This window comes from Pithys albifrons, chromosome 33 (genome assembly GCF_047495875.1).
Source record: "Pithys albifrons albifrons isolate INPA30051 chromosome 33, PitAlb_v1, whole genome shotgun sequence".
Lineage (NCBI taxonomy): Eukaryota > Metazoa > Chordata > Aves > Passeriformes > Thamnophilidae > Pithys > Pithys albifrons.
The window spans coordinates 1,547,120-1,572,042 of NC_092490.1; the positions used below are offsets into that span (position 1 = coordinate 1,547,120).

Here is a 24,923-nt window from a genome sequence, read left to right on the forward strand (position 1 = left end):
CCTCCCTTTTCCTGGTGTTAGGAGGGAGGCTTTTCTCTCTGTGCTTGGGGGGGTTGGCAGTTGCTTATCTCAAACCAAGACACTGCACTTTGCAAGTCACTGCCGTTCCAAATATGATCGGGACGGTAATCCTCCTCAGGGAAACCCATCACGCACTGCGCTGTGGAACCACGCCAAGGCACAAGCAGTGCCGAAACACAACGCTCCAACCCCTCAGGTGTTTCCAGCTTACGCGCTGCCACCTCAGGAAGCGCCAGCGTGGATGTGGCAGCCTCTGAAACAGTAACCTCTTCTGACACCTCAGTGCATTTGATTCCACTGAAAACATTGCACCATTTACATCACCCACTCGATGTGCAGCCGTGCCCGGGCCATGTTGTTCCCACCAAGAGCCCAGGGAACTCACCTGTATTTGTTATTAAAATAGGCAATGGTAAATGAAGGCATTTATATGACTTGAGACAAATCAAGGCTGTCATTGAAGATATGGGGCCTCTGCAGCCAGGCATGCCCTCTCCAACAATGATTCCTTGAAATTGGCACTTAATCATTACTGAGCTGAAAGATTGCATTTTTACCATTCCATTACACCCACAAGATGCACCCAAATTTGCCTTTTCTGTGCCATATATAAATTCGAGCAAACTCCTCCAATGGTATCATTGGGTGGTTCTTCCTCCAGGCATGAAAACAGTCCATCCATTGGCCAGTGGTTGTTGTCAGAGCTCTCTCGCCCATTCACCAAAAACTTCCCAATGCAGTTATCTATCATTCTATGGATGATACTCTCTGATTGCTGCTGAAACAGAGGGGAGAGCTCAGATGGTACTGCCAGCCTGAAAGCAGCAATGGGCCTACCGATAGCTCCTGAAAAACTCCAAAGTTTATACCTAGTTTGAGGGTTTTTTTGCTTTTCCTCCCTTTTCTCAGCATAGGCAGTGGGGGGAGGAGAGGCTCTGGCTCTGTGTTGGACAGGTGGCCAGCTCAAGCCAAGACAGGCACTACTGGCAATCTCCAACTGAGATCCAGCCCCACTATCCCAGTTGTTCAGAGGCAATACTCAGTTCAGCTCTCCCAGAACTCTTTCTGATGAAGCAAAAGCCTCACTACAGCTGATAGCCCAAAAGCTAAACACCTGTTATGCATCTTGTTGGGATTATAACCTACCTTTTCATTTGGCAATTACAGGAACAGCTCAGCCATGTGCTTTGTTATTTCAGTGGGATCTGTCTGACCCTTGGCTGAGAGTAGAATGACTATTTTTCCACACCAAATGCACAAAACTGTTGCAACACTTGCTGAAATGATTGCCCATTTGATTATGAAAGGACGTCAGTGACTGCTGATGTGAGCTGGTCTAAAGACACTGATTATATTTTTATTCCCTACCTCTTAAATGTTACAGAGGCTGTATCAGCATTCCCTGCACTTTCAAACTGCAATGATTGGCTTCTCTGGAACAGTCAGTATTCATCTTCTACAACACAAAGAGCTGCATCATAATTTGCACTTTTATGAAGCCCTGAAATGCAGTCGGGAGCCCCTCAAAGCTCTTACAGTGTTTACTGATGTGTCAGGAAAAACGAAAAAATCTGTCACTGTACGTCAAGTTCCTCAGTCTTTCTGCTGGACCTCTAATGGACAGGGTCTGGATGCAAGTTTTGGAGGACTCTGCGGTGTTTTGGGGGTCTCTGGGAGGTTCTCTGCGGTCTTTTGGGGGCCTCTGGGAAAGTCTTGGGGTTTTGGGGGCGTCTCTGGGGTGTTTTAAGGGGCTCTGGCAGGTCCAGGAGGAGATTTGGGGCATCCTGGGGGAGCTTTGGGGGTTCCAGATGGGGGTGTTCGGGATCTCAGGGTGCTTTTGCGGGGAAGAGGGGGAGGTGTTGGTGGGAGGGACCTGAGGGCTGTCCCGGGTGGGGGGAGGGGCTCACCCAGCATTTCTACCTTCACTGTCACGGCCAACACGGCGCAGGGGGTCCCGAGAAGGAGCTCGGGGGAGGGAACGGGGAACCTCCGAAACAGGACACGGAAAAACCGCTGGGCCTCCTCCCCTCCCCCCGCCACATCCAGGTCTCCGCCCGTCACTGCGCAGGCGCTGACGGCCCGTCCCGCCCGGCCCCGAGTACTCCGGAGTTGTCATGGCAACGCGCGGGAAATGCGAGGAGTGACGGCGGAACTTCCCAATGGGCGCTCAGGATAGAAGAGTGACAGGCACAGCAGCCAATGGACCCTCGGCGCTTCCTCCAGCCCCGCCTCGCTGGGCTCGCCCATCGTTTCCCGGGCGGAACTTCCCCACCCGCCCCGATCGGCGGAAGTGCCCGGGCAAGGACCGGGCAGGATCGGTCAGGGCCGCCCCGGTGCCCCGGGCGCTCCCTCCACCCCGCCGCTGCCAGGCCGGCCCTGGCGCTGGGTCGGGCCCCTCGGGCTCTGCTGCTTCTGTCGAGGGCCGAGGGAGCTGCGAGCGGGGCCGGGATCGGCGCTGCGATGGTGAGGAGGGGGCTGCGGGGGGCACAGGGGGGTTCGGGGGGAGTTCCTGCGAGCCCGGAGGGAGCAGCGAGTGCCCTGCGGAGCCGCCGAGATGCTGCCCGGGCTCTGCGAGCAGATGGATCCGTGCCGGCTGAGGAGGGAGCTGCGGGACAGCTCGGGGGGTGCGGGGGCCCTGCCTGGGGGCGGCACCCACGAAAGCCGCTCTCCCTCCCTCTGCGAGCGGGCAGGGCAGGGAAAATCCAACGGAGGGCTCGGGAGTTGGGATGGGGAGCGGGAGAGATCCCTCCCCAAGCACCATCTCGGGCAAATCAGACTCCGAGTGGGCGTGTGAATTAAATTGTTACTGCCAGAATGAGAGCAGGAAAATGAGAGGCAGAACTAAATCCGACAAACCCCTCCCCCCCACCCCTCCCTTCTGCCCAGTTGTGCCTCCTCCCCCCTCAGCGGTGCAGGGAGCTGGGAATGGGGGTCCCACTCAGGTGTTGGGGCTGCTGCTCAGGGAGAGGGGTTGGAGTCCTTGCCCTGCTCCCCATGGGGTCCCCGTGGTTTTGGGCTTATCCTCTTTTATCCTGTTTCCTGCTGCTCAAAGAACCTGGGACAATTTCCTGATTTTTTCCCGTTTTTTCCTCAGGTTTTCGATGCATGAGAAAAAAAAATCATTGTACCTCTATAAACAGGTAATGCTGGGGGGTTCTGCGGCCAGCCCAAAACTGGGCTTAACACCGAAAAAAAAAACGAAGGAAAAGAAGGGGACAAGGTTGAGGATTGGTGGTTGTTTCACTAAATGGTCCAGGTGTCTCCAGTCTGGGGAAAAAGTGAGTTTGGGAGGTGGAAAATGACACAGGGGAGAGAGGAGAAGAAAATTCAAAAGAAAGATGAAGTAAAATTCAGTCAAACCCCAGATTCATCCCTTCCCAGTGGGAGTGGGGCCATCCCTGTGATCCAGTTCAGAACTCCTGTCAGGGGATCAAAGAGGCCAAATATTGGGTCAAAAGCAACAGCAAAAGTCATTTGAAGTCCCTCCCAGACCATATTTTGAGGAAGAAACACCCAATAGCACCTGTCTCCTGCTCACCTGCCTGTGATTGCAGAGCTCCAGCCCCTGACTTGCTTCAACCTCACCTCAAGAACCTCAATTAAAAGCTTTTTAAATCAATGTAATGAATTTCCACCAGTTTTCCTCCTGTTTGGCCCAAGCATTGACCCCGCAGGTGTTTCTGCATTCCCAGTGAGCCCCTTGCCCTGGCTGTGCTCAGCCCCATTTCCCCAGGCACAGGGGAGGCTGCAGAATGTAGAAATATGTTTTTAAAAAACAGATAAGAGGCCTGGCTGGTGCCATTTTTTGGGGCCAGACTCACCTCAGTCACGATGTGAGAGGGTGTCCGAGGTCAGTGTCACTCTCAGGACTTGTCATGGCCAGGAAACAGTTTGTGCCAATCTGAGACATCCGGGGATGGACCTTCTCCAGCCAAGAAATGTCACAGTGAGTGTGTTTGGGCAGAAAAATGGTTATTTCAGGCTCTGGGAAGACTTTTGGGTTTGTTCCCTTTGGGGTCCATTTGCTTCTCCATCCCCATATTGAGGTTTCCAAACTCATGGGGAAACTTCGTTTTGGTGGCCTCTAAAATGAGATCTGGGCTTGAAAAGAGCAGGATAAGGCTGGAAAACCTCCAGAATCGGTACAGTTTTGCCTCCAAGAGCCTTCCCTTGGTGGCCAAAAGCAGCCCCAGGAAGCCCCAGGGGAGCCAACCCAGCTGGGAGGGGAGGGATGGAGCTGAGGGAGGAGCCAAGGGCTGGAGGGTCCCATGGCCACCGACTCCCAGCCCTGCCAAGGGCTGCAAACTGAGCCCATTCCAGGAGGTTCCAGGTGCTCCACTCCAGCCCTGTGTCCCAGGCTGCTGCATCCCCTGAGCTCCCTGAGCTCCTGGCTCTGCAAGGAATTGGGAAACTGGGCTGATGGCAAGAGAAGCTGTGAAGATCAGCACCGTGAGCTGCTGGTGCTCCAGAATGTGACACAAATGGGAAATAGGGAGGAGAAGGCTGGAAAAGGACTCCAAAGTCCTGGGTTTTCAGGTGGGCAGGGGGGTGAGGAGGATTTGGGGTGGTGTTCAGGGCACAGGGACACTTGTGCCCCATGGATTTGGGATTCCCATTTCCTCAGTGGCTTTGCATCCCATGAAACTCTCCCCAGAGAGATGTTTGGGACAACTGGTCGCCTCCACTTGCCAGGAGAGCCCCAAGGCTGTTCCAGGCAGGAACCTGCAGCCAGTGTGGGTTGGAGTGAGGGCAGGGCATGAGTGGAGACGGGTGAACAACACACCCAGCACCCCCCAGGTGGGACTGTCCAAGGCCTGTTGGGATAAAAAGCAGCTTTGCTTCATTTCAGCCCCATTTTGTGCCCTGATCCCTCTCCCTGAGTTTGTGAGGTTTGTGCAAAGGTTTCCTGTTCCTGTGGCAATGCTCTGCAGAGCAGGGGCTGGGGGCACAGGGCACAGTGGGGTCGGTTCTGTGGCATGTGGGGGGCACAGGGCACAGTGGGATGATAATTAATGAACAACAATTTACTAATTAATAATTTAATTAACAATAGATTTAATAAGGATCAACTAAAAAAATTTAGAATTTTTTAAGAAGTGAAAAAATAAATTAAAAAATATAAATGTTCAAAATCTATAGAAATAAATAAAAAAATAAAAAGAAATTATGCAATGAAAATATAAGCAAATAATTAAAATTGAAATAGTATTTTAGATAATAGTATATATATACATAAAATATACAAACAAAAAATAATAGAAATTATGCAATGAAAATGTAATCAAATAATCAGAATTAAACTATTCTTTTACTTAATACTATATATTAAAATATATAAAAATAAAATGAAAATAAGTTATGCAATGAAAATATAATCAAATAATTAGACTTAAACTATTAATTAAAATAATATTTTATCAATACTCTAATGCAATATCACTATTTTAGTATAATAATAATGATTAATATAGAAAATATATAATATATGTCTACATCATAATATCTGTATTAGTCCTTGGCAATGAAAGGGAGGAGGAGGAGGAGGTGGGGGATGCACCACCAGGAGCCCTTTCAGCACTTTCCTCTCTCCCCCCACAGCCCCTTCACACCCCTAGGAGCAGCTTCACCCTCGGCAGTGGCTCTTTGTGGCTCCTGCAGCCGCGGTGACATGGACAGCGACTCAGAGCCTGGAGGGACACGAGCCCACCCCCCTGCCGGGCTCTGCTCCTGCTCCAGAGGGGCCAAACCCCCCGTTATCCCAGATCCCAATGTCCCAGGGGCAGGGACAGGGCACTGACCCCCATCTGTGCCAGCCCTGCTGTGTCCTGGAGGGGCCCCGGTGAGTGACGTCCCTCAGCCCATCTGCCCCATCCCAGGGGGGCTCTGCTTGGGGGGACGGGTTTGGAGGGGCCAATGTCCCTGGTGGGGCTGGATCCCTTCCTTGCAGGAAATCCTGGGGAAGAAAAGGACCTTGTGTGCCTTTTCCTGAGCTGCTGGTTGCCGAATCCCAATGCTTTGCCCTCCAGAGGGTTTCCTGCCCACCCCCAGCCTGGGGCATAGTGTTGGCACAAACAGGTTTTGTTCTTCTCACCCCATTTCCTTGGGAAGGATGGAAAATACAGCCAGTTGCAGGGTTTCACCTGCTCAGCAGGGCTGGGGGGGCCCTGCAGCCCCCTCTGGGATCACTCCAAACATCCCCAGGGCTTTGCTTGGGGGTCTCCCCATCCCCAGGACAGCTCTGGGTGCAGCTCAGGGCAGGAGAGGGAGGGACTGAGCTCTGAGGCTCTGCAGCTTTCCTGGGACAAGTGAACAAAGAGGCACCTTGTGGGTTTTCTGGGCTCCCAGAGAGCATTGGGAGGTTTCCTGGCTGAGCAGAGGGATGTGGGGGACCTGCAGCTGAGGCAGAGCATTAAAAGCAGAGCAGGTAGCACAGAAGAGGAGCTGCTTCCTTCCTCGCTCCCAGTATGGTCCCATTGCAGGTCCTCACTGGCTCTGGGCTCTGCTGGGAGCTGGAGGGGTTGGGACACTGGTCCTGGTGGGCATCGTGGTGTGGCTGCTGCAGGGACAAGGTGAGGCATCCAAAAGGGATAAATCCCCTTGAGTCCATGGTAAAACTCCCAAATCCATGGGAGCCCAGCTCCAGGGAGGAACAGGAGGGCAGAGCTGCCAGCAGGGGTTGATTGATGTGGGTTTGGGGGCTGAGCTGCTGCAGGTCCCTCTCTCCACCCTGATGGTGCTTGCAAATACCCAGGGATTCCCTCTGTGTTGTCACCAGGAGGACTTTCCAGTGCTCCAAACTAAAATGGAAATATAAACCAGAGGAAGACTCGTGGTTGTGTGGGATTAAGGGCAGCTGTTGGTGGGTCTCCGTCAAGAGGGAAGTTTCAGATGGAATTCTGGGTTCCTGGATCCTTCCAAACTGCACTGGGGCTTTTCTAGAGGTAGCTGCAGATGAAGAATTTCCCAGAGCTCAGGGAAGGATTCCCATTCCCAGAGAGTGCTGCAGGAGCAGGGACCACCCTCCCCAGCAAACCTTCCCCAGGCAGAGCCCAAACTGCCTCCCCCCCCTCAAAGGAGGAGATATTCCCATGTGCTTCATCCCAGGATGGCCTCAACCCACCCCCAGCACCTGCATCCCACAAATCCATGGGCTATGTCTCAGTGCTTTGGCACAATCAGCAAAAGCAGTTCCCGCCTCCTAAGATCTATATCTACTTGTGCCTTCCTGCACTCAACCCCAGCCCAGCCCAGGATTTTGTTCTCCAGGAGAAGACGGAACATACAGGGCATTGAAAAGGAACCTGTTGAGCTATTCCCAAGGTCTGGAACCTTCCCTTTGGAAACCAATCCAGTGGTGCATAGACCTCCTGTACCACAAGAGGAAATTCTGGAGTTGGGGAAAACAAGGATCACAGGCACCTCCACCCCACTCCCCTCAGGGAATTCCTAAACCTGCTCCCCCCAAACCATCCCACACTGGGGATTCCTCTCCCCAGCTCCTCCCAGGTGTTCATGGTGGCCAGGTGGGCTCGGGGGGAGAGCCAGGAGGCCTCATTCCTGTTCAATCCCATTTCTGCTCCATGAAATAAAAGCACTTGCCCCCGAGGAAAATCCCACTCTCCAGGCAGCCAGGCAGGGCAGGAGTGGGGCAGGATGGGCATTTCTTAGCTGGAATCAAGGACAGTGCACCCACCTGGTGGATTATTCCAGGGGGTTTGCCAGGAGGAGGCTCTGGGGTTTCTCCTCCACCCTCAGCACTCACCCACCAGGGCAATGAGGGTGAGGAGCAGCCCCACGACGAGCAGGGTGACCCTGATGGGCATCTTTTTGTCCTTGGTGCACCTGAGGCTGAAATCTGGGGACAAACTGTGTGGAAAGAACACAAAGAGCAGCCCACACCATCCCCAGCTCCCCGTGGGTGCCTTCAACACCTCCCAACACAGCCCAAAGCACGTGGGGAGCTCCAGACTCAGTCTGGGGGGAGGGAGGGGCATCTAAGGATTTTTGGGGCTACATCCCTCCTGTTCCCCCTCCACCACGGGATGTGCACCGTCCCCCAGACCCACAGCATATAAACACTTTTAACCTTCTTAATCATTCTATTACCTTCTTAATCCTTCCCTATAGCTTGTAAACACCTTTGACCTTCTTAATTCTTCCCCCTCCCAGCACCTTGAGCTGCTCACAACACATTAAACTTAACCACAACCCCAAAACAAGGTCTCCAGAACAAGAACTGGTGCTTACTGGTCCCTCTTCTCCCCTCTCCTGTAGTGGCTCCATCACAGCAGCTGTGTCTCACCTGTGCAAACCAAGCGACTTCCTGCTCAGGGTGGGAATTGGGGAGTGGGAAATGCCTGATTTGGGGCACTTCCCTGCCAGGAAAGTCAAGCATCATTTTCCCTTTGCTGGGTTTGGGTGATTTCAGCCTTCCAGAACTCGAGTTGTTTTCCCAGCTCACCCTTGGCTCTGCCATCTCTGTGTGCACTGGAAAGGTTTTATCTCAAGAACTTGCACAACTATGAGGTGTTTTCAGTCCAGCCCCCCCCCCCCTCCCCTGCTCACCCCACAAGGTGCTTCAGCCCCACCTGTGCCCACCCCCAGTCTCCCCACCCTGTACAGGGCAGCTCATGGAGTGATCCCTCTGGATGTGCCTCCTGAGGGGCTTCTGCCACCCCTGGGGAGGCACAGAGAGGAAAGGGGCACTCTCATCTCCTGCCACCCCTGGGGGGGCACAGAGGCACCCTCAGCTCCTCCCGCCATGAGCTGATCTCAGACAACACCCCAAGCCCTCAGGGCCCAAACAGCTCCTGCTCAGTCTCAGGGCTTTCCCATGATGCTCTCATGGCCAAAATATAAAACCACAGAAAGCTGATAATCCCCTAAACTCTCCCCCCGCAGGCATTTTTCTAAGCCTGTTTCTGTCCTCAAGGCTTTTTTTTGTTCACTGTTTCCTGTCCCAGCCTGTGCTCAGCTCCGTTATTGCTGTGACCTCCCAAATCAGCGTATTTTCCCACCTTGTTCATTGCTTTTCCTAAATTCTTTTCCTGCTTTCCCTGGGCATGCACTATCCCCAAGTCAAAGTTAAAAATTAACAGGTTCATCAAAGGAAAACTGACCCCATGAGAACAGTTTATAGAATATTTATAAGGAAAATAAACAAAGAGGACAAGAATCCACTGGCACAGAATGTGGATGCTGCTCTTGGGCAGCTGCAAAGAGTTTCCATATTAATTATATGCAAACCCTGACATCAGCAAATTCCAATTATTACCAGCCCTTACCCAGCATTTCGTCCATAGGTAAATATTCTCCAGGTAAGAACCATCTACCTGTGTCTGCAAAGTAGGAACCAAAAGGATCATTTTTCCCACCTAAACACTTGATTTTGAATAAGGTTTAATTGATGTAGCACTTTTTTTACTGTCTTCAGCTCCCAAATTCCTGCTGCCCCAGGCTGCACTTTAGGGCATTTTGGGGTGGAAAACAGGTGGGGGAGGAAGAGGAGGAGAAAACATATCTAGTGGGGAAGAACAGAGAAACTTAGCATGGAAAATACTCCCAAAGATTGTGGGTTTGGGGAAAATACAGGACTTTTGTGTCCCAAAGAGCATTTCAAAACTATTACAGCCCAATATAGTTGTGGCCTTTTGTTTTGCTGCCCAGGGAAGGGAAATGGGTCCACAAGTGCACGTGGGAGTTATTCAAAAGGGGCTTTTGTCCAGTGACCGAAAGAAGGGGAATCCAAACAGTCACCAGGAATGTCCATTTTTAATGAGAAAATAAAAGAGTAATTTAGCCCTTACCTGAGGGCCCCAAGGTGGGACCCACAGGCTGGGCTGGGCTGGAGGGGCAGGACGTGGAGGAGAAAGCTGCTTACTATTTCTCCTCTAGTCCTATGTCCTCCTTCCCGCTCACAAATTCTCTCTAGATAAGGCACAGCAATCTTGAGAACTAAACTCAAATCCGAACTTGCTTCATCCTGGTCCAGCCCAGCCCCCACAGCCCCGATCTGGCCCACACCCCCATCCCGGTCCATCCCACACACCCCATTCTGGTCAATCCCAGCCCCCCCACCACAGCCCGGTCCATCCCACACCCCCATCCCGGTCCGTCCCAGGCCCCGTCTGTCTTTCAGTCCCAGCATGGCTTGGGTTGTGAGGGACCATAAAGCCCATCCCGCCCCACCCGTGCCCCGCTCGGGGACACCTCCCACCCGCCCAGGGGGCTCCAAGCCCGGTCCCACCTGGCCAGGGACACTACTGGGGACAGGGCGGCCAAATCTGTCCGGCCGAGCGGAACCGGGACGGGCCAGTGCTGCTGCGGCCCCGGCTCCGACCGAGACCTTCGGGGTCAGTGGGAAGGAGGAGCCCGCGGGCAGCCGCTCCCTCCGCGGGCCCTGGGAAGGGAACAGGGAGGGCGAGCCCTTCGGGTCCCACTTGCACAGGGGCCGCGGCCGGGCCGCGACCGAGCCGAGCCGAGCCGAGTGCCCGTCCCCCGCCGGCACTTTGTACAGAACCCGCCTCCCTCTCCGAAACTCACGGGGTTTGCAGGAAACAGCCCTGGCGATGTGCCCGGAGCCGCCGCTTGAGCATTCCCAGCCCTGGCGATGTGCCCGGAGCTGTCCCTTGAGCATTCCCAGCCCTGGCGATGTGCCCGGAGCCGCCCCTGGAGCATTCCCAGCCCTGGCGATGTGCCCGGGCTGGCGGGAGCACAGGGAATTGCTGCTATTCCGGACCGGCTGGAGCTCCGTGTGCCCCTGAGCTGGAGCGACTGTGCCCTGCGGAGGAGCCCGGGGTGGGGCAGAGACACCCCCCCGGCAGCACGGGAGGAGCCCACACCGGGGCAGGGGATGTCCCAAGGAGGCCAATCCCACTCCCCGTGGGAGCCCCTGCAGAGCCCCAGGAGCAAAGCCCTGGTGTCCAGAGCTGCCCCCTCCGGCCCAGCGGTGCGGGTTTAACCCCAAACTCTGCAGCCAAGCCCTGTCCCGGGGCAGCGGCCGCTCCGTGACAGCGACACGGCCGGGAGCGGTGCCCGGCAGTGCCTGAGGGCAGGGGGGCACAGGGATCCTCCGGCGCCCCTCGCTGCCCACGATGAGGAAAGAACATTCCCAGCGGTGAGATCCAGGGCAGGACCAGCCATGCCATGTCGGCTGCTCCCTGTGCCCAGTGCCATTCCTTGTCCCTGGACCATTCCCTGTCCCTGCCCATTCCATGTCCCTGGGCCATTCCATGTCCCTGCCAATTCCCTGTCCCTGGGCCATTCCCTGTCCCTGGGCCATTCCCTATCCCTGGCCATTCCGTGTCTGTTATAGGTAATTCGACCGAATTATTGAGTTGAAGTCGTTTTAAGTAAATTTTGAAATTCATTCATTAATAGGCAACTAAGCAAGGGTCACAGTGCTGGGTGCAGTCAGGAGAAACTTCCCCTTTTTCTCTCCGACTGGCAAAGAGTAACAGCTTACGGTCTCAAGTTATAGTCCTTTTACTTCCTCTTTTCAGCGGGGGTCTTTTTCCATAATCGATTTCTTCCACAACATCGGCCTTCTGACTGGGGTCTTCTTTTCCTCTTCAGAAGATTGTATAGTGCTCTTATGATGTTTTTAGATACCAGCATGGAATGGAAAGTCTGGCTGCACATGGTTTTAGGACATGCAGGGTCCATGCTATCCACCCATCCGGGATAAATGTTGTTTTATATTTAAACCTTTAACTTTTTATGGAAATCACAGGGTACATTACAAAATACATTTGAGGAAGTTCCCAAATAGTCTACAGTCTCATAGGATACATGAAGCAAAAATATTTCAATCCTATTTTTGCGATTCAGCCTTAGTTCCTCAAAACCAGCCAAGCATTATAAATTTTACTTTATTAGGTACCCACAAAGCTTTTATGCCATAGCAATGCTCTTTAAGCTCTATTATTATTCCTTTTAATTGGTTTCGATGAGCAAATTCACTTCAGGTGTTCACTACACTGTCCCTTACCATTACCTGTTCCTGGACGTTCCCTGTCCCTGACCATTTCCTCTCCCTGTCCAATCCCTGTCCCTGGTCATTCCCTATCCCCATCCCATTCCCTGATCCTGGCTATTCCCCTGTCCCTCGGCTCTCCGGGACTGGGGGTGGCAGTGGGACCCAGGAGGGTCCCTGCTCGGCCCTGACTCAGAACTGCGACCCCAGCCAGGCCCGAGGAGCCCTGGGGGGGAACAACCCTGAGCCCCAGCTGGGCCAGAGCCTCCCAGTTCCACCTCAGAATTAAGGATTATAAATCCCCTCAGCCACCAGTGGAGCCAGGGGGTCACTGCAACTCCCAGAATGAGGGGGGAGCTCCCATGAGCCATTTAGAGCCTATAAAAATTTGTTGAAAACAGCAGTTTTCTTTTACCAGTAGGGTTATGTCATCCCCCCAAAATGCAAGAGGTTGAACTCAGCCCATGAAAAGAGGAGGGAGATCCTCAAAAGATACTTATGGCCCCAAAGAATTAGTGGAAAGCAGCAGGATCCCCCCAAAACAAGCTCCCTGTGTCCCTCCTTGTGGGGCCCCACTCCAAGTGCTGGAGCCACACCTCCCCACACTCCCTCACAGTTCTCCCCTCAGGATAGGAGGCCAACCCAGAAACTCCCTCTGTCAATCCAGATCCCTGTCAATCCAGATCCCATTTCATGCCTGAAAACCCATCCCACCACCTTTTAAGCCCCATCCCAACCCTCCTCGTCCATATCAAAGCCATACAAATTTCAACCCAACCCTTATGGGGATGTAGTTCTTTCTCCCTCTTCAGTTGTTGACACCCCACAGATGGGGTTTGTGAGTCTTTAGTTTGGGTGTTGTATTGAGCCATTTTGGGCAGGGATTGAGCCCTTCTGGGTTGGGGTCAAGGCATTAAGAGGTGATACATTGATGTCCCAATAGTTTTGGACTGCAAAGTGATGGAGAAAACTCACTTGGCCTGGGTGCCCCTGGGTGTCCCTGAAATCCTCCTGAATGTACTTTTAAACCCCAAATTCTTCCACCAAATCCCTGTGAACTAGTGCAGCTTTAGTGCTCTTTGTTCAATGTATTTATTTTTACCCCAATTTCAGGTAATTTCATGGGATGAAGATGGATCAAAGAAAATCAAAGCAAAAAAAAAAAGGCATTATGAGATGGAGCATGAGGTTGGGTTGGGTGGCCCATAGAGAGGCAGGGCCATAGAGAAATAGAATCATAGAATTATTTAGTACAGAAAAGGTCTAGAAGATCTTTACAGGTTGCTTGAGGCCAGCCAGAGTGAACCAGGCGGATGTGGAGACCACTAGCCAGGTGTCATCCCAACATGGAGCACTGGAAATTTGGGTCACCAGGTTGGTTCCCTACATGGTTCCTCCAATGGGTGATGATGAAATTGGAGAAGCAGACAAAGGTCTTCCTGCAGTTGGGACACTCATAGGGCTTCCCTTACTGGTGGCTCTGTTGGTGTCTCGTTAAGTGAGCGCTCTGGTTGAAACTCTTCCCACACTCCTCACACTTATAAGGCCGCTCTCCAGCGTGGATGCCCCAGTGGGTGATGAGGTTGGAGTTGAGGTTGAAGCTCTTCTCGCAGTTGGTGCAGCAGAAGGGCCTCTCCCCCATGTGCGTGCACTGATGCATGAGGAGATCTGAGCTGGTCCGAAACCTCTTTCCACACTCAGTACACTCAGAGGGCCATTCTCCAGTGTGGACCATTTTCTGTTGGATCAGGTGAGAGCTCTGGGTGAAGCTCTTCCCACATTCTCCACACATGTAGGGTCGTTCCCCAGTGTGGATGTGCTGGTGCTGGATCAGATTGGAGCTGATGCTGAAGCTCTTCCCACACTCCAAACACTTGTAGCGCTTCTGCCTTGTGTGAAGCAGCTGCACCACCAGGTCAGCGCTCTGGCTGAAACTCTGGCTGCCTTCCTGGGACAGGTTCAGTGTTTCTTCCTCGGAACAACCTGATTTGGGGTTGGAGCTTCTTCTTCTGGGGTACTCTGTGGCTTTTTCTTCCCGGTGACTTCCTGCACCGTGGAGCCGTTCAAAACAGCCTCTGCCACCAGGTTCTGCCAAGGGGATTTGTCCTCTGCTCTCAGCTCGGGGCCTGGGCAAAGAAGGAAAAGGAGAGGAAGGAAGAAGGAAAGGAAGAGAAGAAACAAAGACAGAAAGGAACAAGGGGAAGGAAGATGAAGAAGAAAGAAAAACAAAAGAAGGAAAAGGAAGATGGGGAAGAAGAAAGATGAAAAAAGAAACAAGTAGAAGGAGGAAGGAAAGAAGGACAGAGGAGAAGGAAATGTAGGAAGGAAGAAAATGAAGGAAAGGAAGCCACAAGAAATGAAATGTGTTGGGATTTTATATGCTCTTAGATCTAAAGTGTGAGTTGTGTGTTGAACTTGTTTCTGTGCTTAGCGTGTTGTAGCTTCAAGGACTAATTAATGAGGTCAGCAGCTCCTGCCACCCTCTCAACAGATGTGTGTAATCGGCCAGTTAGAGCGGGCATTGTCATGTAAACAGCATTGTTAACCAACTATCAGTGCCAAGGTGGCAGAGCTGCGGAGGGATTCAGTTTTTGAAGTGTATAAGAGTTTGTGAGCGGATGAATAAAGTTGCCTGTTGCTGCTAACTTCTGTGAAGTCATCTCTGCAGGTCACAAACCCGCCTCCCTCTGTTATCTGGCGCCCGAAACAGGTTGCTAGCCGTTCGCAAAATCTGGCTGGACCAGACGTGCGATTTTAGTCCGCAGAATCTGAAGAATTCAGACGTGTGGACCCGGTCCCACAGAATCCGGTACCTGGACGTGCAGGACGTTGCCCGCAAGATCCAGCTCGTCTGGACATGTGAGTGCCCCTCGCAAGAGGAAGTAGTGGGAGGACAGGTCGAACACGCCAAAGGTTTTGTCGACACCCCGGGCGTGAAGGGCTGTAAACGAGTGAAAAATGGAGAAGTATGCAGACCAGCAATTGTTCTTAGAGTTTCTCGCTGTGCGAGGCGTTGCTGTGTCCACGAAAAAGCTGTTATGTTTGCTCGCGTGGGCTAAGAAAGCAGGACTCCTTAAACTGTCATTGCAACTTTTTGATGTGTTGGAATGGGAAGAAGTAGGTAATAAACTCCGTGAAAAAGCAATAGATGGAGGCAAAGAGGCGAAAGAACTAGGACCAGCCTGGCGAGAAGTTATGAGCCACCTTAAGCAGTACCAGGCTGAGAAAAAAGTGGCTATGGCAGCTCAACATATGCTAGATGACAATGAGGACTGGCGTGGCCAGTCGGGACTTTTCAAGACGGTTCCTGGTTCCTGTAGCCCCTGGCGTGGAAGTACCAGTCCTTCAGAACGCTGGTGAGGTGCAAGAGGCCGCCGCAGCTGCCGAAGCCTCAAATTCCGCTACGTCAACTGCCGATGCTAGGGACTCTGGCTGCCGTCCGAAAATGCCGAGGTCGACCCCGCTCCCGCCCAGCGGCTCCAGCAACTCTGACTCTGATGACGACATCGCCCGCAAGCGCCGAGATCAGGGCTCTCAGATCCCCTCCGCTCCGCGCTATCGGCCGCCGCCGTGGGCTCCACCACCCCCTCCCCCCGCCGGCATCACAGATAACATGAGGGCTCTTGACTTCGGGAATGACGTAATGATAGAGTCAGGTGGGGGGTTACTACTACGTCCTAGGAATGGGGGAAATTGGTCCGGGATAATACGGGATGCCTTGCTGGAGGGTGATTGGGCGGCGGTAGGGGCTTTGGGGTCTCATTGTGGGTTTCCCGTACTGCAAACCACCAACCCGCAGGGCCAGGCCGTAGGAACTCACAAGCCTTATGAATGGAAGCTGTTACAGCAGCTACGAGCTACGGTTACTCAATATCAGCTGCATAGTGAACCGGTAAAGCAAATGCTGGGGTATGTCTTTAGCGCAGAACTTTTGTGTCCAAATGACTGCATGGCCTTGGCAAAATTGCTATGCACACCATCTCAATATGTGCAGTGGGAAAAGTTATGGGAGGAGGAATGCAGAAAGGTTGTGAATACACCAGTGCCGCAGGGGCATGCACTGCATGGGTTACAGCTCGATATGCTAATGGGGCAAGGCCCATATGCAGCGACTCCCAGACAGCTCCAGTTTCCTGCTGAGTTCCATAGAGCGTCTGCAGAGGCAGCTCATAAGGCGTTGTTGTGTATCCCAACAGAGAAAAAGGGGCCAAATTGGGCGAATGTGCGTCAGGGTGAGCGAGAGACTTATGAGACCTTTATCAATCGCTTAGTCAGTGCTTTAGAATCTGACACGGATTTGCAGGAAGGTATGAGAGAGAATCTCCTTAAGACCTTCGCCTTTGAACATGCAAATGGTAAAACTAGATTGCTCTTAAGCACTTTGCCTAAGGAGGCCTCGCTGGTGGATATGCTGGACCGTGTTTCCAGAGCTCAGGCACAACAACAAAATGTATTTTTAGCTGAGGCTGTGGGGGAGGCTGTGAAGGAGCAGAATAAGTCTATCACAAATATGCTTCAACAGCTCCCCATGCTCATGGCAGTTGTAACACGGCCGCATCCCAGAAAGGGGGATGGGCGTCACAAGGGCAACTGGGTGTGTTTTCGTTGTGGCAAGCCAGGGCATGTTCGTAAACAATGCATGGCTGGACTAGTGTGGTGCACCCTGTGTCAAAGTAAGAGTCATGCCGGCGAAGCGTGCAGAAGGTCGGGAAACGGGATAGCAAGCGCGAATGGGGGTCGCGCGGGGACAACAGTAACTCCCAATGCTGTGAATGGGGCGCTCCCGCCACTGTCGAGAGCCTCAGGATTGACCTGGCAACAACAGTAGACGTTGTCTTGACTGACACATCTCCCCAAATTATTCCTACGGGGTGGCAGAAACCGAGAGACTCCTTTGGAGCATTGTTATTAGGTCGATCGTCGGCAGGGCTCAAAGGGTTAGTGGTGCTGCCAGGCTTGATTGATGCTGATTTTACGGGGGAGGTTAAAATAGTAGCACACACCTTGCAACCCCCCATGGTCATCCCAGCGGGAAGCCGCATAGCCCAAGTCGTGCCGCTGACCAACCTGTTGCAGACAATGTCCTTAGGCAAGACTGTGAATAACATTCGGGGAGATCGTGGTTTCGGTTCTTCAGGGCCAGTGGCGTGTTTGTCGCTGCAGCTAAAATCGCAACCCATTTTGAAAGTCATTCTCTCCTATAACGGAGAGCGGTACCCTATTCAGCTGCTGCTAGACACGGGGGCAGATGTCACAATGGTTAGCCAAACCTTGTGGCCGCCGCATTGGCCGTTACAGGTGGCCACGGAAGGGGTTACTGGCCTCGGGGGCATAGCCACGGCAAGGACGTCCCTCGGTCCTGTACAGGTCGCTACCGAGGAATCGGTGGCTTCCATGGTTGTCTATGTCTGTCCCCTTCCCCCCGGACTCCCAGGCCTTCTTGGCAGAGATGCGATGGCGCAAATGGGAGTAACGCTGTCTACTGTAGGAACGGTTTATTCACAGCGGCCATTGGACAGCCACCACCACCCCGGCCACTCGTCTGGCTGACCGATGAGGCTGTCTGGGTGGAGCAATGGCCGTTGACAAAAGAGCGGCTAGAAACTGCTCATCAACTCGTATCAGAACAAGTTGAACAAGGCCATTTAAAGGAGTCTGTTAGCCCATGGAACACCCCAATATTTGTCGTGCCAAAGAAGTCAGGGAAGTGGCGTTTGCTTCACGACTTGCAAAAGGTTAATGAGCAGATGCAGCCTATGGGGGCAGTGCAGTCAGGTCTACCAAACCCAGCGATGTTGCCTGAAAATTGGCCGCTGCTGATTATTGATCTTAAGGATTGCTTCTTCACAATCCGTTTACACCCTAATGATACTCAGAGGTTTGCATTCACCCTGCCTTCGCTTAATAGGGCAGAACCGGCAAAACGGTTTGAATGGACCGTCCTGCCCCAAGGCATGAAGAACAGCCCCACCTTATGTCAGCTCTATGTAGCAGCTGCGCTAGCTCCACTAAGGCAAGCATGGCCACATGTATTAATTTACCAGTACCTAGACGATGTGGTTTTCTGTCAACAACAGTCCTTTACTTCTGAACAAATTCAGCAAATCCTTGATACCCTCTCTGCCTTTGGACTTCAAATAGCACAGGAAAAGCTCCAGATTAGCCAGCCTTGGAAGTATTTAGGGTGGGCTATCTCAGATTCAGTGATCCGTCCCCAAAAACTGACCATATCAACAGAGGTTGTTACCCTGCATGATGCTCAGAAACTATTAGGGGATCTGCAATGGGTACGGCCAGTGGTAGGCTGACGGAATGAAGACCTTGCACGTCTGTTGCCGCTGCTGAAGGGTACAGACCCTACCCAGCCTGTCTGTGTCTCTGATGCACAACGTATGGCCCTCTAAAACATTGGAGACAAAGTTAATAATAGATGGGCAAACCACAGAATTCTCAATTTTCCATTTTCGGTTTTTGTTCTCCTGTCGGCCCCATTCGTGAATGCAGTGATTGCTCAATGGCAAAAGAAAAAGGGGGGAAAACAGGAGGAGAGAGTGTGTTTGATAGAGTGGGTATTTGGTCCAGTTATGCCCAAGAAAAGCATTGTACCACTCATTGAGAGCATGGCAAACCTCATCATGAAGGCTAGAACAAGAACAGTTGCCATTTCAGGGGCAGAACCAGAATATGTCCATCTGCCCATGACACCAACAGAACTTGAATGGGCCTTGAATAACTCAGAGGTGCTCCAACGAAGCTTGCTAGAATGGTCAGGTTCCATAACCACAGAATTTCCTACAGGGAAACTTGGGACCTTGTTAACCACGCAGAGATGGTCAGGCATACCCTTGTGCTCTAGAACACCGCTGGTGGATGCTGTCACTGTGTTTACTGATGCAGGGAAGTTATCGAAAACTGCTGCCATTGTGTGGAAAACAGATAATCAGTGGCAAAAGAAAGTGCTAAAGGGAACTGCTGAGGATACATTGCAGACACTAGAACTGACCGCGGTATGTTGGGCATTTAATCACTGGATGATGAGTTCACTGAATGTCGTAACAGATTCATTGTACGTTGCAGGTGTGGCCCAGCGCATTGAGGATGCAGCAATAAGAGAAACTGGTAGGCCGAGATTAGTATGATTGTTCCAACAGCTCCAGCAAGCTACTCGGCAGCGCAGCTTGCCGTATTGTGTAATTCACATACAGAGCCATCAGTGGAGTTTGGGTCTGGGACAGGGCAATGCAAAGGCAGATGCACTAGTCTCTGCAGCAATAATGATCCTCTGTCCACTTAACAAATTCGAGTCTGCCAGGATGGCGCATAATCAATTTCACCAAAATGCTAAAGGTCTTATGAGGGACTTTGAGCTCTCTCAGGCAGAGGCCTCTGGAATTGTGAGAACTTGCCCTCAATGCAGCCACCATGGGCCTGGAATTGGCATGGGAGTAAATCCACGCGGGTTAAAAGCCCTAGAAATATGGCAAATGGACGTCACACACGTACCCAGTTTTGGGAGGCTTAAGTACGTCCATGTCACAGTTGACACTTACTCGCGGTTTGTATGGGCCACTGCACAAACAGGAGAAAGGGCTTTGCGTGTTAAACGGCACCTGACGCAGTGTGTGGCAGTCATGGGGGTTCCAGAAACCATCAAAACAGATAATGGGCCTGCATATGTCAGTCAAAGTGTGAAAAAGTGGTTTCAACATTGGGGAATTAAACATGTAACAGGGATTCCGCACTCCCCTACCGGACAAGCTGTAGTTGAACGAACCAATAAAACCTTAAAGAAATACTTGGATAAATTTAAGGATGAATTAGATATTCAAGAGAAGCTAAACAAGGCACTCTTTGTAATGAATCATTTATGTATTTTTGGGGATAATGCAGAACCTGCAGCTCTATTACATGGTAGAGCTCTGCCCAAAATACAGCCCAACTGTACTGTCAAGGTTACTTATAGGGATCCTAAAACAGGTGAATGGAAAGGCCCTGCTGAAGTAATATTCTTTGGGAGAGGCTATAATTGTGTTTTGACACCAACAGGACCTCAATGGATTCCGGCAAAGTGGACCAAGGCAGCCACCAAACAACAAGATAAAGACACACCAGACGACGACAATCAGTGTGGCGACGATATTACCTTTTGAGATCAACCTGTTGGACTCTGCCAATTGTTTGGGTCTGCTTACGTCATATAAGTTGTCACATGTAATAATGATAGAACTGTGTATGTTTGGTAGTTCTGCTGTTATGAGTGAAGTTAGCCTTACTCTGCTGCCAACTCAGGGTATTTGGTTTGTCTTTGCCAACGTAACCAGACTGCAAGAGACTTGTATTAGCTAATCTCAAGTAAGAAATCCTTTTATCACATGGTTAAGTAGTATTTTAAGTCTTTTTAACTCTAATCAATGCCTTACAGCTCTTACTATGCCGGCATTTATCTGTTTTAGTGACTAGTGTGGATAAGGTTTCTCTTTTAAGTTTTTAGTTTACCTTCTTAAGATTAATAAGTTAGCATTGTAATTCGGTTAAGTCTTAATGATATTATTGCTGTGTGTGTTTATATTATGCTCTTAGGATGTTAAGTTAGGTATGTTAAGTAAGCCATTCTGCAGACAATCAAACACGAATAGTTCAAAAAAAATAAACGGGGGAATTGTTGGGATTTTATATGCTCTTAGATCTAAAGTGTGAGTTGTGTGTTGAACTTGTTTCTGTGCTTAGCGTGTTGTAGCTTCAAGGACTAATTAATGAGGTCAGCAGCTCCTGCCACCCTCTCAACAGATGTGTGTAATCGGCCAATTAGAGCGGGCATTGTCATGTAAACAGCATTGTTAACCAATTATCAGTGCCAAGGTGGCAGAGCTGCGGAGGAATCCAGCTTTTGAAGTGTATAAGATTTTTGTGAGCGGATGAATAAAGTTGCCTGTTGCTGCTAACTTCTATGAAGTCGTCTCTGCAGGTCACAAACCCGCCTCCCTCCATTAGAAATGAACATGGAAAAGAAAGAACAAAGAAAGATAGGAAAGGAAGGATGAGAATAAAGTAGAAAGATGAAGAAAGAAGTGGGAGAAGGAAGAAGTAGTAGGAAGGAATGAGAAACACAAAGGAGGGAGAGGAAGGAACGAGGAGGAGAACAACAAGATGAAGGAAATATGAAAAGGAAGAAATGAAGGAAAGAAGAAGAAGAAACAACAAGAAAGAAGAAAGGCAGGAATGAGAAAGGAGAAAAGGAACAATGAAAAAGAAAGGGAAAAAGGATCTGTCTCGGGTTGAGCTGGCAAAATGCCAACTGCCCAACACAGAGTCAGAGCTTCTCTTTCCCCTCTGCCTCCCCACACACCGAGAAAAGGGAGAAAGGGAAAAAAAACTTCAAACTAGGTTTAAACTTTAACTACATATATGTTTATACAGAAAAGAGAAAATCAAAAGCAAACTACAATATAATGCACATTCACATAACTTAGAAATAACAAGAATTAACTTCTAACTCCCCAGTGAACACAAATCCCACTATTTTAACTACAAATCATTAAAGAGAACTCAATCCCCAGAGGGACAGATTCAAGCAGAGAGAAAGACTAAGAACAAACATTTTACTTCCCTAAGATAACATGATGGTAAGCCGGTGCTCTGGGCCTGGTCATCCCCATCCCTACGGGGACGGCACGGTGTCCTCCTGGGATGACAGTTTGAAGCAACTGACCAAGCAATTCCCACACTGGCTTTTACACTTTTCGGTTGATGTCGGAATATGGCATGGAATACTAATAACTGGAACAAGTCAGGTGTCAGCTAGCTCAGCCCAGCTCAAGACAGCTCACAGTCCCAGGCCTAGTCTGAACTCTAAAACCTAAACTTAGCCCTACCAAGCTAAACCCAAAATAGTAACAAAATAGGAAAAGAAGGAAAGAAAGGAAGAAAAAGATGAAGGAAAAAATTAGAAGGAAGAGAGAAGAATAAAGAGAAGGAAGAAGAATAAAAAAAGGAAGAAGGAGAAAAAGGAAAGAGAATAAAGAAGGACAGGCAGGGGGTTTGCCTCTGGCCCAAAGGGAAGGCCAAGGTTGTAGGAATTTTATATGCATTTAGGCCCAAAGGCCAAGATCTGTTTAATAAAAATCCTGGGTTTGCCTCTATGGCTTAATGCGGTGCAGCTTTGGGGGAGCTGAAAGCTGCCAGCTGCAGAGTTGGCAACAGGATGGCCTATCAGCAACGGCTCGTGAACACCTCGGGGTAACCAATAACAAAGGTTTACTGTTCGCGTGGATGAGGCTATTAGCCAATCGTTAAGTGCTGAGCCATGAACCTTGTGCATGAACCCTGTACCCAAAGTTAATAAGTGTTGCATGGACATTAATAAAATGTTTGTTATGGCTAATCCATATTGGATCATCTGTTCAGTCCAGACCCTTCTCCCATATCTGGCGCCAGAACAGGGACCCCAGACCTGCAGAATTCAGCTGGCCTGAATGTGCGTGGATGCTTAACCCACAGAATCCAGCAAAGCTTGGATATGTGGGGCCCCGCAGAATTCAGCTGGTCTGAATGTGCAGGGTTGCTGACCTGCAGAAATCAGCCGGACCTAAAGTAAACTAAAAATAAACGGTGGAGGAACTGGACTTCACACCAATCTATGAGATTCATAGTGAAGTCATTTCATTACACAAAGCACACAGTTTATATAGGGTTGGGACTACAGCTTATTGGCTAAAAGGGTTACACACCACCACGCTAGATACTTCAGTTGGTTAGAACCTATCTCTCACAAGTCTCATGTTTATATTATTTCATCCTGACTGTTTTCATGCCCCTGCAGAGTCCTGTGAATTCCTACTATGTGAATTCTTGGGGAGTAACCTCCTCCCTATCAGCCACCAGCAGCTGAGCTCTATGCTGCTTCTGGCTGATAGCTGAGTCTCACAGGGTTTTCTATAGATCTGAATTGCTCACTTTTGATTTTACTGTAACAACAAATCCCCTTTCTTTATTTTGAGCAATTCAGATTTATGGCATTGACTTGTGAAGTGAGTCTACAACACACTACAATAGACAAAGCAATGGAACTAAAAAAACTACAGTGACTAAAGCCAGTTGTTAGGCCTTCTTTCAGCAAATTTAATAACCAACCATTAAATCCTAGCCTTTTCAACCACAAATCAAAAGCAGATGATGTTACCATTAGCTTTTACATATAGTCTTTCAGGTATCTTAAATTTGCATGAAAAGATACTGAATGATCTGACAAATTCATGCAGCACATCCATCAAATTCCTCAAAACTAAGGCCTGGAGCTAAAAGCTGTACTGAAAGCAAAGAAAATCAAAAGCAACTCTATTTTGCAATAATGCAGCCTAATGCTCTCTACATCAATGGTAAGACAAGGCATCTAAATTTTTCAGGTAGTTCTTTGGTCTTTAAAGATGCATTCATCAGTCATTTCAGACCTCAGAGAATAGATACACACACACACACAATGTTATCCTGACAATTCTTTGTAATTGTGCCACAGAAATAGCAATAGCACTTCAGCATGGGCCTTAAGGAGAAGGCTACTGCATCTGATAACAGCAGCACTTCAGCTTGGGCCCTTAGCTGAAAGCTGCTGTACCTGATGTTAACTGCAGCAGAATTGTCACCATCAAAAAATTCACCAAAACAATCTATAAGTCATTTTTAGAGCAATTTGTTTAGCTAACTTCATTTATCATTTGTCGATCACTTGCTTTTTCACTTGCAGTTCTTTCACGTTTACTACTTTATTCTTTTTTTGATGTTAATGTCACTAGTGTTCTCCCACGACTTTTTTTGAGCTTCAGAGAATTATTTATTTATTACCATTTTTCTTGTTCTCTTTTTGCTTTTTCCATAGTTTTCTCACCCTTTTTATTTTTAGAATATTTAGTGAAAGTACTAATTAACAACACACTTAAAGCTATTATCGTAATGACCTAAACTTTACTAAATTAACATTACCCTGCTAACTCAATTAACATTTTAACTCTTAACTTATTCTGCTTAACTTTTTAACCTTTTAAGAAATTAAAAAGACTATTGCAATGACCTAACATCTTAAGTTCTTAACCAATCAAAAATATTATCCTATCTGCTTAACCATGACTATTTTCTATTGTTACTGATGCACCAAGAAGAACTTAAAAACTTTAACAGAAATATAACAACACCACACAACATTATTTCTAAAAACTGGTTATGTTGCATCAAGTCTTATATTCATAAAAAACAGAGCTTAACATTTCTTATTCTTATAATTCTAGTGTTACTTGTGGTAAATATGCATTTGTGTATTTAAAAGAACATATCTTAACCAATGTAATGCTATATAACTAAAACCATTCTCTGGTTTAATTCACTTCAGAACTCCTAAAAAGAGCTGTTTGAAAATGCTCAATACCAACAGATGGAAATACATCAAATACTTTAAGGTGTTATGAATTTTGAATCCGAAGGATCAAATTAAAAGCCTAATCAGTCACTCAAATGTCCTGGTAACTGATCTTGATTCAGTCACAGGAAACTGGTTGTTCTTATCCATCTCTCACTTCAACCTGTGGAGACAAAAATAGAAACTTTTCTCCAAATTATTAAAAGCCAACAACATTCTATAACTTTTAACAAAAGCCAGAATTAACAGAGAAATCAGTCCAACAGATCTCTTCTAGGCTTCTCTGTTGCCCTCTGAATTGCTGGAGAAAGATGCTGCATTTTGGCTGTGCATGATGTATTGCAAAGTTGTGACACAGGGCACCAGGTGCCCGTGTCTCGTTGTCTCAAAGGCAAGCTGGGCTGATGTTTGTTAAAGCGAGGTCACTCAAGCTGCTTTCTGGTTAACTGACAGGCTTGCAGACTGTCAGGGATATGCTGGAACCACAACAACCAGAGTCCTTTGCAAGACTATATTAACCAG

The 24,923-nt window shown here is 49.5% G+C and overlaps 1 protein-coding gene across 4 annotated transcripts; it reads left to right on the plus strand.

Moving 5' to 3' along the window:
* The first annotated feature begins 2,302 nt into the window (after nucleotides 1–2,302).
* LOC139684163 (endogenous retrovirus group K member 5 Gag polyprotein-like) lies at nucleotides 2,303–22,376 on the plus strand. Of its 4 annotated transcripts, XM_071579764.1 has the most exons (5): nucleotides 2,303–2,484; nucleotides 3,116–3,161; nucleotides 5,620–5,860; nucleotides 13,792–19,114; nucleotides 20,042–22,376. In XM_071579764.1, the coding sequence occupies exon 4, from the start codon at nucleotides 15,255–15,257 to the stop codon at nucleotides 16,821–16,823; it is 1,569 nt and encodes a 522-aa protein (XP_071435865.1). In that variant the 5' UTR covers nucleotides 2,303–2,484; nucleotides 3,116–3,161; nucleotides 5,620–5,860; nucleotides 13,792–15,254; the 3' UTR covers nucleotides 16,824–19,114; nucleotides 20,042–22,376. The 4 variants fall into 4 exon arrangements, 2 of the variants coding, with proteins under 2 accessions (XP_071435865.1, XP_071435866.1); XR_011699865.1 differs by lacking the exon at nucleotides 13,792–19,114; XM_071579765.1 differs by lacking the exon at nucleotides 5,620–5,860 and having other exon boundaries at nucleotides 13,109–19,114.
* Nucleotides 22,377–24,923: the final 2,547 nt, after the last annotated feature.